The following is a 12,933-nucleotide window of genomic DNA, read 5'->3' on the forward strand; positions in this document are numbered from 1 at the left end:
GGAATGTCCACCAGAGCTATTACCAGATAATTTAATGTTCATTTCTCTACCATAATGTTGTTTTAGAGAATTTGGCAGTATGTCCAACCGGCCTCACAACCGCAGACCACGTGTAACCATGCCAGCCTACGACATCCACATCCGGCATCTTCACCTGCGGAATAATCTGAGACCACCCACCCGAACAGCTGATGAAACTGTGGGTTTGCACAAATGAATAATTTCTGCACAAACTGTCAGCAACCGTCTCAGGGAAGCACATCTGCGTGCTCGTCAGCCTGGCCAGAACCTGACTGCCGTTCAGCGTTGTAACCGACTTCAGTGGGCAAATGTTCACCTTCCATGGCCACTGACACACTGGAGAAGTGTGCTTTTCATGGAAGAATCCCAGTTTCAACTGTACCGGGCAGATAGTAGACAGAGTGTGTCGTGTCTTTGACTATGCCAGATTAATTGCTATGACATGCTATTCTATAAAATAATTTCTCCGTAATTAATATTACCTGATTGAACTAATCATGTAAATGTTAATTAACTAGAGAGGGACACCACGAAAGAATATTTATAGAGCTGTTATCTTTCAAATAAACTCTTAAAGATTTAGTAAGATTTTACATCCATAAGTCACATTAATCGTCATTTTATTCAGTCTCATCTGAAAGTTGTAAGTCCTTGGTTATCTGCAAGAATCCTGGCTAACAAGTTGAATCAGCAATACAAAATTGGGTTTAATTATTTATTTACTAAATACCTAACTAATCACACAGAATCAACATATACAATTAAATCATAGCTTGATCACAAATTACGTCATACAGAAAAACCACCCTAGCGGGCGGAATAGATATGACAGCTTGTTACACAAAGAAAAGGGGGTTGAGTCCTAGTGAAAGAGCGGGAGACGAACATAGGCAAGCTGTGCTATCGTAAATACAGTATCTTATGCATTCTAAATTACCGCCCATTCGAAGAGGAAAATGCAATGAATATTTACTCTGAGCTGCGCTTCAGTAGGTTGGTGGTAGATGGACCGTGTCGCCAACCCGAGTCCTCTGTCCTTTGAAGAATGTCTCTGGTGCCTTACTGGATACGTTGGAGGAGCGTTGTGTGTAGTAGATGGAAGACCGTATCGTCCTTCCTAACCTGCGTTTAACTGTTGCTAACTCAACGGCTAGGAGATACCACTTCTGTAGTGAATACGAGTTCAAAGTTCATACTATTCACAATCAAAGTCCATGCTGATGTTGGCTTCATCTATAGTTATTATCTGAACCATTCTGACACCGGATCGTCATCCTGGCGTACCCGGAACAGTTAGTTATATTCTTGTTCTTGGCTTTTATAGTGGAGGGAGAGGGGTGTGTCTGAAAAGTTTATAACCCATGCCTCTTCACAGGGGCGGACCACTGTGAGCAGAGGAAAACTTATGAAAGCACAGATCTCTCATTTGGAAGCTAAAATTACATTTAACCTCTTCACAAATAATGTCATATTCAAACATTTGAATTAAACAACAATTCCATGTGAATCCGATACCTCTGACGTTTAGACTTTCCACAGTAGAGTTTGTCATTCTATCATTGATGAGAATGTGTCAGAGGGCAACCGAACTGACATAATATACCTTAAGTACCCCCGCATATGTTCAGTTGGTCGGACTACCAGAATATAGTTCATTTCCCCCAACTTCTGATGTTACCCAGAATCTCTATGTTAACCCATGGGTTTCCTTATGTCACATCAGTTATAGTAGGGAGAGAGAAAAAGGGGTAAAGAGGTATTTATGACTGTCATAAACCTACCCCCACTGCCAACGTCATGACAAGTGTATGGCGCTGTGTGAGCGAGCGGTTTGCTGATGTCAACATTGTGAACAGAGTTCTTCATGGTTGCGGTGGGGTTATGGTATGGGCAGGCATAAGCTACGGACAACGTATACAATTGTATTTTATCGATGGCAATTTGAATGAACAGAGATACCGTGACGAGATCCTGAGGCCCATTGTCGTGCCATTCCGCCGCAGCCATCGCCTCATGTTTCAGCATGATAATGCACAGCCCCATGTCGCAGGGATCTGGATACACAAGTATACACAATTCTTGGAAGCTGAAAATGTCCCAATTCTTCCATGGCCTGCATAATCACCAGACATGTCACCCACTGAGCATGTTTGGGATGCTAGGGTTGAATATTTTCCAGGTATTTTACAAATGTTCCATCCCGAAAATAACTTTTCTTAAGGGTAAGCCATATTTCTCGACATAACCAGGTGTCATTCAAAAGCATTATAAATCATACAAAGTTGAAGTCGGAAGTTTACATACACCTTAGCCAAATGCATTTAAACTCAGTTTTTCACAATTCCTGACATTTATTCCTAGTAAAAATTCAATGTGTTAGGTCAGTTAGGATCACCACTTCATTTTAAGAATGTGAAATGTCAGAATAATAGTAGAGAGAATTATTTATTTCAGATTTAATTTCTTTCATCACATTCCCAGTGGGTCAGAAGTTTACATACACTCATTTAGTATTTGGTAGCATTGCCTTTAAATTGTTTAACTTGGGTCAAATGTTTTGGGTAGCCTTCCACAAGCTTACCACAATAAGTTGGGTGAATTTTGGCCCATTCCTCCTGACAGAGCTGGTGTAACTGAGTCAGGTTTGTAGGCCTCCTTGCTCGCACACGCTTTATCAGTTCTGCCCTCAAATTTTCTATGGGATTGAGGTCAGGGCTTTGTGATGGCCACATCAATACCTTTACTTTGTTGTCCTTAAGCCATTTTGCCACAATTTTGGAAGCCTGCTTGGTGTCATTGTCCATTTGGAAGACCCATTTGCGACCAAGCTTTAACTTCCTGACTGATATCTTGAGATGTTGCTTCAATATATCCACATAATTGTCCTACCTCATGATGCCATCTATTTTGTGAAGTGCACCAGTCCCTCCTGCATCAAAGCACCCCCACAAAATGATGCTGCCACTCCTGTGTTTCACGGTTGGGATGGTGTTCTTCGGCTTGCAAGCTTTCCCCTTTTTCCTCCAAACATAACGATGGTCATTATGGCCAAACAGTTCTATTTTTGTTTCATCAGACCAGAGGACATTTCTCCAAAAAGTACGATCTTTGTCCCCATGTGCAGTAGCAAACCGTAGTCTGGCTTCTTTATGGCAGGTTTGGAGCAGTGGGTTCATCCTTGCTGAGCGGACTTTCAGGTTATGTCGATATAGGACTCATTTTACTGTGGAGATACTTTTTTTTTTATAGATACTTTTGTACCTGTTTCATCCAGCATCTTCACAAGGTCCTTTGCTGTTGTTCTGGTATTAATTTGCACTTTTCTAACCAAAGTACGTTAATCTCTAGGAGACAGAATGCGTCTTCTTCCTGTGCGGTATGACGGCTGCATGTTCCTATGGTGTTTATACTTGCGTACTATTGTTTGTACAGATGAACGTGGTACCTTCAGGCGTTTGGAAATTGCTCCCAAGGATGAACCAGATTTTTTTTTTCTGAGGTCTTGGCTGATTTCTTTTGATTTTCCCATAATGTCAAGAAAAGAGGCACTGAGTTTGAATGTAGGCCTTGAAATACATCCACAGGTACACCTCCAATTGACTCAAATGATATCAGTTAGCCTATCTGAAGCTTCTAAAGCCATGACTTAATTTTCTGGAATTTTCCAAGCTGTTTAATGGCACTGTCAACCTAGTGTATGTAAACTTCTGACCCACTGGAATTATGATACAGTGAATTATAAATGAAATAATCTGTAAACAATTGTTGGAAAAATTACTTGTGTCATGCACAAAGTAGATGTCCTTACCGACTTGCCAAAACTATAGTTTGTTAACAAGACATTTGCGGAGTGGTTGAAAAACTAGTTTTAATGACTCCAACCTAAGTGTATGTAAACTTCCAACTTCAACTGTATAACCTACCTTTTGTAATATTCCCCTAATGTTATTAGCCTACCTCCTCTTTCTCTTTCTATTGTTGCTTGATTCCTTCCCCGCTTTCAAAAGTTAAGTGAAATAAGTTTTGTTGTCCTTATCTTCGTCATTCTAATGACATCCTTGAATAATATACTGTCGGACTAGAATTAGATACGGAAGGCTTTCACTTCTCTTCACGAAGATTGAATGGTTATGGGTCTGAATAAATAACTTCTATTAGTCTTCCGCCATCGCACATTCGCTCTTCTTTCAAACTACCCATGAGTTCTGTTGGCTGCTGTATTTGACATTCAGCAAAAAAGAGGTTGTGTGCCTCTTCAAATAGTCTATTGCTATAAGAAATGCTAAACAAATGATGTCCAGTAAGCTGTTCTAGTCTAGCTTTTCCTGCATGGGACTCCAAGAGCTGTGGGGCATTTTTTAAGGAGAGAGGACAGCATTTCTATTTTTTTGTTCAGTGTAGATCAAAGTGGACTCTCCCTCTAGGGTTGTAATGTAATTGACTGTTTGGCTGCTGTTTTTTGCCTCTGTTCTTTTTCTATCCACTAAAGTAGCAACAAACACTGCAGGTAGTGTATGTACTGAAGAGCACTGGCTATCAATATCCATTTGTATTTGTCATAAGCGCCGAATACAACAGGTGTGGACATTACTGTTAAATGCTTACGTGCCCTTGCCAAACAATACAGAGTTCAAAAGTAAGAAAAATGTGCAAAACAATTAAAAGGTGTACTGGTACCGAGTCAATGTGCAGGGCTACGAGGTAGTTGAGGGTTCTGGGCAGAAATCTCAACTCAATATGAGCTTGTGCGAGACTGCTGGATTCACTGACAGACTTCTCAGTCTCCTTTGTAAATCCAGAGAACACACTTTTTTTTTTACAAATCTACAATATCAGCATTGACAGAAAAGTCAAACAGAACATTCCCGTTTCTCATTTTAAGCATTGCTTCGACATTCACAGAATTATCGATCCACATACATAATTGTCATCCTTGTTGTGATGATGAGTCATTACAAGGCTATTACCAGTGCCATAGCAATCAATCGGCACAGTATTTTGAGGTTGCATTGGTATTGATTAGTAGGCAACATCTCATCAGTCTTGAGCACTTCTTCCAGTTCATTAGGTTGGCAGCCATAAGGGCCTCCATTTGTTCCGGGAGGTTGGCACCGCCACTCAATTAATCTGTAACTTCTAAGGAATGTGTGTTTAAACAGAGCCAGGGCCACAGGCATCCCTCATCCTCTCCTTGTCCATTTGTCAACATCACAGGGGTTGAGGTTTGGAGGTTTGTGTACAGGCTCCCCCACCGCAGCACAATGGGCATTTGTTATGTTGCAGCCACAGCGACTGAGTTGCACTGTATCCACCATCAGCCAATCGGGGCATCTGGTCCAGAGTGGGCATCATTAGTTTGGAGTTGATTGATTTGCCGAGCAGCAACCCTTTTGGTTTTATACGTCATGCTGTCGATGTTAATTGCAATAGGAGTGGTAGAGAAGGGCCAGTTGTGTAGTAGTGGAGTGTTTGGTTGATCGCGATGACATGCTGTGTAGTGCCTCAGTAGTGCTTTTACTAGTGTCAACTTATCTATGTTTGTGTGAGTTTGATTGTCTATGTGTGTGGAAGTTTGTTTTGTATACTGTGCTGTGTACAAATCCTACTCTATTCAGTGTTTTTTGGGATACTTTGGGTTCACTTGGAAAGGGATTCAATTGTTTTTGCAACTTTTTAAGCAGGCAGGCAAGGGGTCTAAAAGTAGGACCTCTGTTTGAAGGACATGGCTTTCCTCCCACTGTGCAGCAGTGTGCTTATCATGCAGGCCCGACACTGCCGACACCCATCTGGGATTCCATAGTAATTTACCTCACCAAAACACAGTGCCCACAATTAATTAACAAAGCAGCATGTGCATATTAAAACCCCTGCTAAGACATAGAGGAGAAGGAAGAATAGAACAGGTATCATTACCATGTAGAATGTCTCTGAGTGTAAGTAACTCATTTATATACAGTGTTTGGATATTGAATGCAATGGTTCTTCGTAGAAATGTTTAATTAACACAGCGCTGCAATACATTACATTTGGTTTAATTTGAGGGATAACCAAAAGTGGCTTGTGTGAACATTAGTGCTTTGCTTGAGAGCCCCTAAATTGTAAGATATTAAATAAATGCTATTATGTTAATAATACTTGCGCTACATGTAAGTTTGCAGTGTGAGCAATCGTAGTTTCGCTTCATTGTACCTTTGAAAAAAGGATGGTTATTTTGTTACACTTTAGTGTCGCTCATTTGGATTTCAGTGTCCAAATGTCTGAAGTGTACATTTTGTTTTTTCGAAGGTCACAGTAATTCCATTAAGTGTTTCTATCAAAAGTATTTTTCCATGTCATCATTATGACACAACGGAACAGAGGTTAGGAAAAGTCATGATAACTGACATGCATAGTCATGTTAGTTGCGTCTTAGTCACCTTGTGCTCAATATCTCATACACTTCTGTCACAATTCTTGTTTTGTTTTAATGGTGTTACTCAGACACTTTAAAATCAAGGAAGAACATTTTGGTTGGATACACCCTGCTTCCCCTAGCACCAATTTAGATTTGTTTGCTCGTTCTATTTCGCTGAAGCTCTGTCTGCTGCATACATTAGCCCTAAAGAGATATATTAAAATATACTTATACATGGTACAACTATATATCTTCTAACCGAGCAACTTGGATGCCTCTTCTTAATGGTTTATTAGTTACATTTCAAGTATTTGTTTCAATATATTTCCTGTCATGCCATCTGGGATGCTGCAATCTCCGACTCTGGATTTTCTACACTTACTGTCCAGTGGTACAGATCTCGCTATTGAAGCAAACATTTTTTTTGTATTTAGAAGAGTTGAAAATCATTGACGTCAAAAACATATTGCATAACATTATGTGTGAGTGTGGCAGCGCAGAGCTCTGTAGAGACTGTCAATGTGACCTATTTCATTGAATGTATGAAATACACATGTTTCAGTGATAGCTTTGATGTCATTAAACTATTCATTATATTTTACTGTAATCTGAATTGAATGGTCCAGATGACAGGTAGGATTGAAGTGCCTAAATTACCTCTCCAATTATTATCAATGATATCACAATTTTAGTAGTGTCTGTGTCTCTTGGCGGGTGCATGCGTGAAAATCTGATACGTGCGACGTGGTGGGGGACAAGTATCGCTGTTCGCCTCCCCCCATCTCAGTCGCCCGTTGGTGGTTGCCAGGCATTTATCGAAGTGGCGCGGTCGGTATCAATTGCAGTAGCTGTCTTTGCCTCAGCTCTTATCTCTCTCTACCTCTCTCCCTCCCACTTTATTCCATGCACAATGTTACAATTGAGTATCATCTGCGTTGTCTCAGATTAAGACTCGTTTTGCCGGGATTTTCCCCCCAACTCCTTATTGCTTACATCAAGCGCTCTATCAACTTTAAACATCACGACTGAAATTGAATGTATTTTTCTCTGTGGTACTTTGCCGGCTCCGGTCACCTCTCAAAGTCACCTGTGATTGTGTTGTGGTGTAGCAGCTGGTTGATCTGACTGTAGGGCATCATGACTACGGTGAAGGAGACAAACGCACCGAAAACGTCTCAACAGCAAGAGCAGGTAATGATGCGCTTTCTTTCATTCAACCGATGTCATTACTCCCTGTACTGAAATTGTAAATTGCTGTGATTTTTTTTTCAATTTTGTGTGAAGCCTGCAATTCTTTACTATAACGCCACATGGAGCTTTATCATAATAGCAGAGACTATTTTGTATACAATTCTCCATTTTAAACATTTGGAATTGTTGCAGCGCTCGGCAAGACAACCGGCTCTCACACCAATGTCAGTCACTCTTCTCTGTGATTCAAGGTGATTGCTGTGAGCATCACTACCCCCACCTTAGCCTAGACTCCATTTAGCCTCTTTCAAATCAATTATCGCCATAACGGACATGTGTTACACCGGCTATGGCGCATTGATACAACCTTAACTTGGCCAGTGCACGCGATTTACATTAAGCTAGATATGACGATGAATAGGCGGGAAATCTTCGGGTAAAATACTTCGAAGTAGCTTATTGCAGGCCACGTTATCAGACAATTGTCCTTTTGTCGTCTGAGTAGTAATGCCCACAGAAGCAATACAAGACAAGATGATTTGTACAGGCATTTGTGTTTATAGTAGATAACTAACCCATCATTCAAATGTGGTGCAAGATTGCTCATGTGACGGGTTATGTGTGACCTCTAGCTTAAACAACTAAAGTGTATCTTATTTTTGGCTAATGAATTTAACTTTTTCAGATAATCCACAGTCGAATAAAGTGACAGTGTTGCAACAGGTCATTTGACTTGCCTTTGGAGAAATACATGGAATAAATCATCGGATGCATTTTTAAGGCTGATGTATAATGATCTTGCTTTCCACTGAAATGTGTGCTGTAGCCTACCTCAATGCAACACATTTCAGCACCACTAAAAGGACAGCACCCAATACCAATTTCTGGATCATCAGAGGAATAGCCTGTGTGACAGATTTCAGCACCATTCAATGGGCAGCTCCACCAGCACATACTGATCACGGTGCTGTCAACTAGGAATCCATTGCTATGTAAAGAGTGGGAATCATAATTTGGTGATACAGGCCTAGAATGATACTGTTCCGTTAGAGCAGGCATTGTAACAGGGGGGAGCTTTGGACAGCATCTGTCATTGTCTGGAGTCTCCTGTCTGTACAAAGTACCCCTTCTAAGATGACAGAAAAGGTGAGAAGGACTCATGGCTGTGTCCCGTAGAGCAGCCAACCTTCACTTGAGCCTCTCACGGATTTACTCATGTGTAGCATATGACTGTCAGGCTCTGCTAGGGAGGCAGGAAAGACATTGCACACTCAAAACACACACCTGTCAAACATATACACATAAAACACAGAAATACACACACGTGTCAAATACGTACATGTGTCATGCACACAATACACATGCTGACGTGTGTGTGTGTGTGCGCAGTTGCATTCACAGACAGTGTCATGGTGCTGAAATTAGTTGAGCCATAGAGACCAGCCGTAGAGACTGGTTAACCCTTGCTCAGGTGTTTTCCATTAGCACCGTCTGTTGGCTAATCAGCTGGTTAGAGACTCATTTTCAGCCGGCTACATATTCCACTTCATAGTAACTTAGCTACTTTTCATTTAAAAGTTTAAATTCGCCAGTGCGTTGAGCCCTCTCCCGCTAGAATGAACAATATGCATTTTCTAGCTCAATCTATTGATAGGATAGGTGCCTGTCAGTCACAAAGCGATCAATTTCGGGGTAACGCAGCAGAGAGGAAGAGGTTTCACTCTCGCCAAAAACATTGGGCTTATTTTGGGCCTATGCTTGTCGCCTGCCTTCCAGTCTTTTGGACGACTAGCATTGTTAGGGCAGAGATATGAGCATCTCTTCATTATATACAGATCTCTGGTTGCAGTCGTATTTCTTTACACAGAGGAGGGAGAGATCATGATGCTCGTGAATTTGCACTTCCCATGTAATGTAAGTGGTTACAATGAGTCAATCCACGACTTAGCTTAATTGTTTTCTAACACATTTCACATAGCTAGCAACGCAGAGTCGTGGCGAGAGTAGGCTATTTACTGTGTGTTGTTTTGACAACTGAGGAAGGCACAATGACCCTGAGGAAGGCACAGTGATGCCGAAACGTTGGTAAATACCCATTAAATTGCTGGGAGATTACACATGGAGTGTGCAACCTCCTTTATTTTGATAGTTTATTGATTTGACAACTGAACAGCAACTGTTGACTAGTTTATAAAAGGTGTCGAACTGACAGAATAAAGTCGATCTCTTTGCCATTCATAAATCATGCAACGTGGTTATATGTCCATGGAATCGTATAGGAAGAAGTAAACCAAAGGATTTTCGAGGTTTCTTTTCCTAGTATGTCGGGGCTTTCCAGACTGACTCTAAAATGAGTGACTCTCGTCTCGTCAGTCAGTGTAGCCTACCAAATGGCATTGGTGAGAGAACCATTAATTTGGCTCTTTAATTTGCATACAGTACGCTACTTGTAGGCCTATGCGTTTTTGCTGAGAATCTGCAGATAAATTATGAAAACATTAGATGAAGATGGGGAATCATCACTGCAGGAACAATAGGTGGTGGAGAGCCTCATTCTGGTCCAAATATGATAATTAGGGCCCTCACGAAATCCAGGCATTAAAACAAAATTCCACAATGTTCAAAAATGTATTGACCTGTAGTAGGGAATCAACTAAATGAATTGAAAATGTATTCATTTTCCCAAGTTTATCATAAGCCATAAACAGAATGCTACAATTATTTCTATTTCCTGTAACTTTCGGAAGAGGCAACGAGAATACCCCTGTCTGCCTGTCGTGTGTGTGTGTGTGTGTGTGTGTGTGTGTGTGTGTGTGTGTGTGTGTGTGTGTGTGTGTGTGTGTGTGTGTGTGTGTGTGTGTGTGTGTGTGTGTGTGTGTGTGTGTGTGTGCAGTGCACACATCTACCACTTTGTGTAGCCATTAGTGATGATTCTGATAAAAACAGGCTTTCCCAAAGGCTTTCCCAAAATCTTCTCAATTAAATTGAATTATTGGGGCTCCCGAGTGGCGCAGCGGTCTAAGGCATCACTACAGACCCTGGTTCGATTCCAGGCTTTATCACAACCGGACGTGATTATGAGTCCTATAGGGCGGCGCACAATAGGCCCAGTGTCGTTTGGGTTAGGGTTTGGCCGGGGTAGGCCGTCATTGTAAATAAGAATTTGTTCCTAACCGACTTAACTAGTTAAATATAGGTTAAATTAAAAATAATTGTATTTTTTATTTTTTAAACAAAGTAGGTTATGTCTACCTGGCAGAATGATATCATGATTATTTGCATCAATCCAGTGGGTATTTGTTTTGAAATGCTACCAAAACACCACTAAACAACAGCCTCTTGCTAGGTGCCCACTTGAATTAAAGGGTATCTCACCATGCTTAGGACTCAAGGTCTGAACACCTCCCTCTGCAACTAGATCCTGGACTTTCTGACGGGCCAACCCCAGGTGATGGGGGTAGGCAACATCACCTCCACCATGCTGACCCTTAACACAGGGGCTCCACAGGGGTGTGTGCTTAGTCCCCTCCTGTACTCCCTGTCCCCCCACGACTGTGTGGCCACGCACGACTCCAACACCATTGTCAAGTTCGTTGACGACACGACAGTGGTAGGCATGATCACCGGCGACAATGAGCCAGCCTACAGGAAGGAGGTCGGTGACCTGACAGTGTGGTGCCAGAGAAACAACCTCTCCCTCAACATCAGCAAGACCAAGGATCTGATCGTGGACTACAGGAAAGGGGGAGGGGGGGGGCGAGCACACCCCATCCACATTGTTGGGGCGGCAGTGGAGCAGGTAGACAGCTTCAAGTTCCTCAATGTCCAAATCACTAGAGACTTAAAATGGTCCAAACACACACTCACAATTGTGAAGAAGGCACGACAGTGCCTCTTCCCCCTCAGGAGGTTGAAAAAGTTTGGCATGTGCCCTCAAATCCTGAAAAGGTTCTACAGTTGTACCATTGAGAGCTGATTGACTGGCTGCATCACTGCTTGGTATGGCAATAGCACTGTCCTCGATCGCATGGCGTTACAGAGTGTTGTGAGGAAAGTGGGCAGAGCTGGGCCAGAGCTCCCTGCCATACAGGACCTCTATATCAGGCAAGGTGAAAAGAAGGCCCTGAAAAATCGCCAAAGACCCCAACCACCCAAGCCATAGGGTATTTTCTCTGCTGCCTCACGGCAAGAGGTACCGGCGCTTCAAGTCTGACACCAACAGGCTCTTGAACAGCTTCTATCCCCAAGCAATGAGACAGATAAGTAGCTAACAAAATAGCTACATGCACCGAGTTTACCTTACCTTTTATTTCAGTATTTGCACTATCTCTGCACACTCACAGGGTCCTACACACTCACACACACACTGTCACTCCAACACACACAATCACTCACTCCATTATCTTCTCACTCAAACAGATGCACATACATTTAAACCTACTCTACACACACGCACACCCATTTACATACAAGCTGCTGTTACTCTGTTTATCTTATATACTGTTGCCTAGTCACCTTACCTCTATACATATCTACCTCTATCACTCTAGTATCTCTGCACATGTATATATGGTATTGTAACTGACTTTTTAAATATTTTCTGTATATCGTATTCTTGCTTACTTACTTTATTGTGTATTTCTTATTCTCATTTCTCGTGTTTTTTTGTGTTTTTTGCTTTCTAGAAAAACATTGTTATTCATTTTTGCATTGTTGGGTTTTGAGTTTGGAAGAAAGACAGTTCACTGTACTTGTGCATGTGACATTAAAACTCGAAACTACACCCCAAAATCTAAATGTCTCATATTTTTCCACAGACCTCAAACGTGGTCTCCTGATGTGGTTTAAGCATTGTTGTGAACTTTAGAACATCCAATTTATTTTTTATTTTTTTTATTTTTAAGTGTAATTTTGGGAGCAGAAACCTGCAACCTACTTCATTTTTGTTTTGTTTTAATAAAATACATAATTTAAAGAATAAACATCACTTTGGCAATTTATATACTACAGTAAAGCTATAAATAAGACTTTAATCTCAAGAGAAGACAGGTTAAATGTTGAAAAATATTTAATGTTCTCTTACTTAGAAAATAGCCCTGATCATATAGGCCTATAACTTAACAATATCCAAAACAACTAACAGTACACTGAATTCATACATTTCCAGTCATTTACATTGTAAAGTCATGTCTTTCTACATAATACCACAACTAATTGTAAACTCGATAAAAGTATTCAATCATTTCACTGTGTATTTCTGTATTTCTGAATCAAGGCATTAGAATGTACCAGAGGACACCAAAATAGAGCTTCTGAGGCCTGTGGGT

The 12,933-nt window shown here is 41.2% G+C and overlaps 1 protein-coding gene across 5 annotated transcripts in view; it reads left to right on the forward strand.

The window, feature by feature from the left end:
- Window positions 1-12,933, forward strand: part of dpp6a (dipeptidyl-peptidase 6a) — a 370,639-nt gene that overhangs the window by 195,292 nt on the left and 162,414 nt on the right. The window contains exon 1 of one of the 5 annotated variants that reach the window (XM_055881841.1): window positions 7,191-7,606. The exons of the other annotated variants lie outside the window; for them this stretch is intronic. Coding sequence (XP_055737816.1) covers window positions 7,553-7,606 — 54 coding nt within the window. The 5' untranslated portion in view covers window positions 7,191-7,552. Of the gene's footprint in view, window positions 1-7,190; window positions 7,607-12,933 lie in introns of those variants that run through there. 5 annotated transcript variants of the gene reach the window in all.

Source organism: Salvelinus fontinalis, chromosome 25, assembly GCF_029448725.1.
Source record: "Salvelinus fontinalis isolate EN_2023a chromosome 25, ASM2944872v1, whole genome shotgun sequence".
Taxonomy (NCBI): domain Eukaryota; kingdom Metazoa; phylum Chordata; class Actinopteri; order Salmoniformes; family Salmonidae; genus Salvelinus; species Salvelinus fontinalis.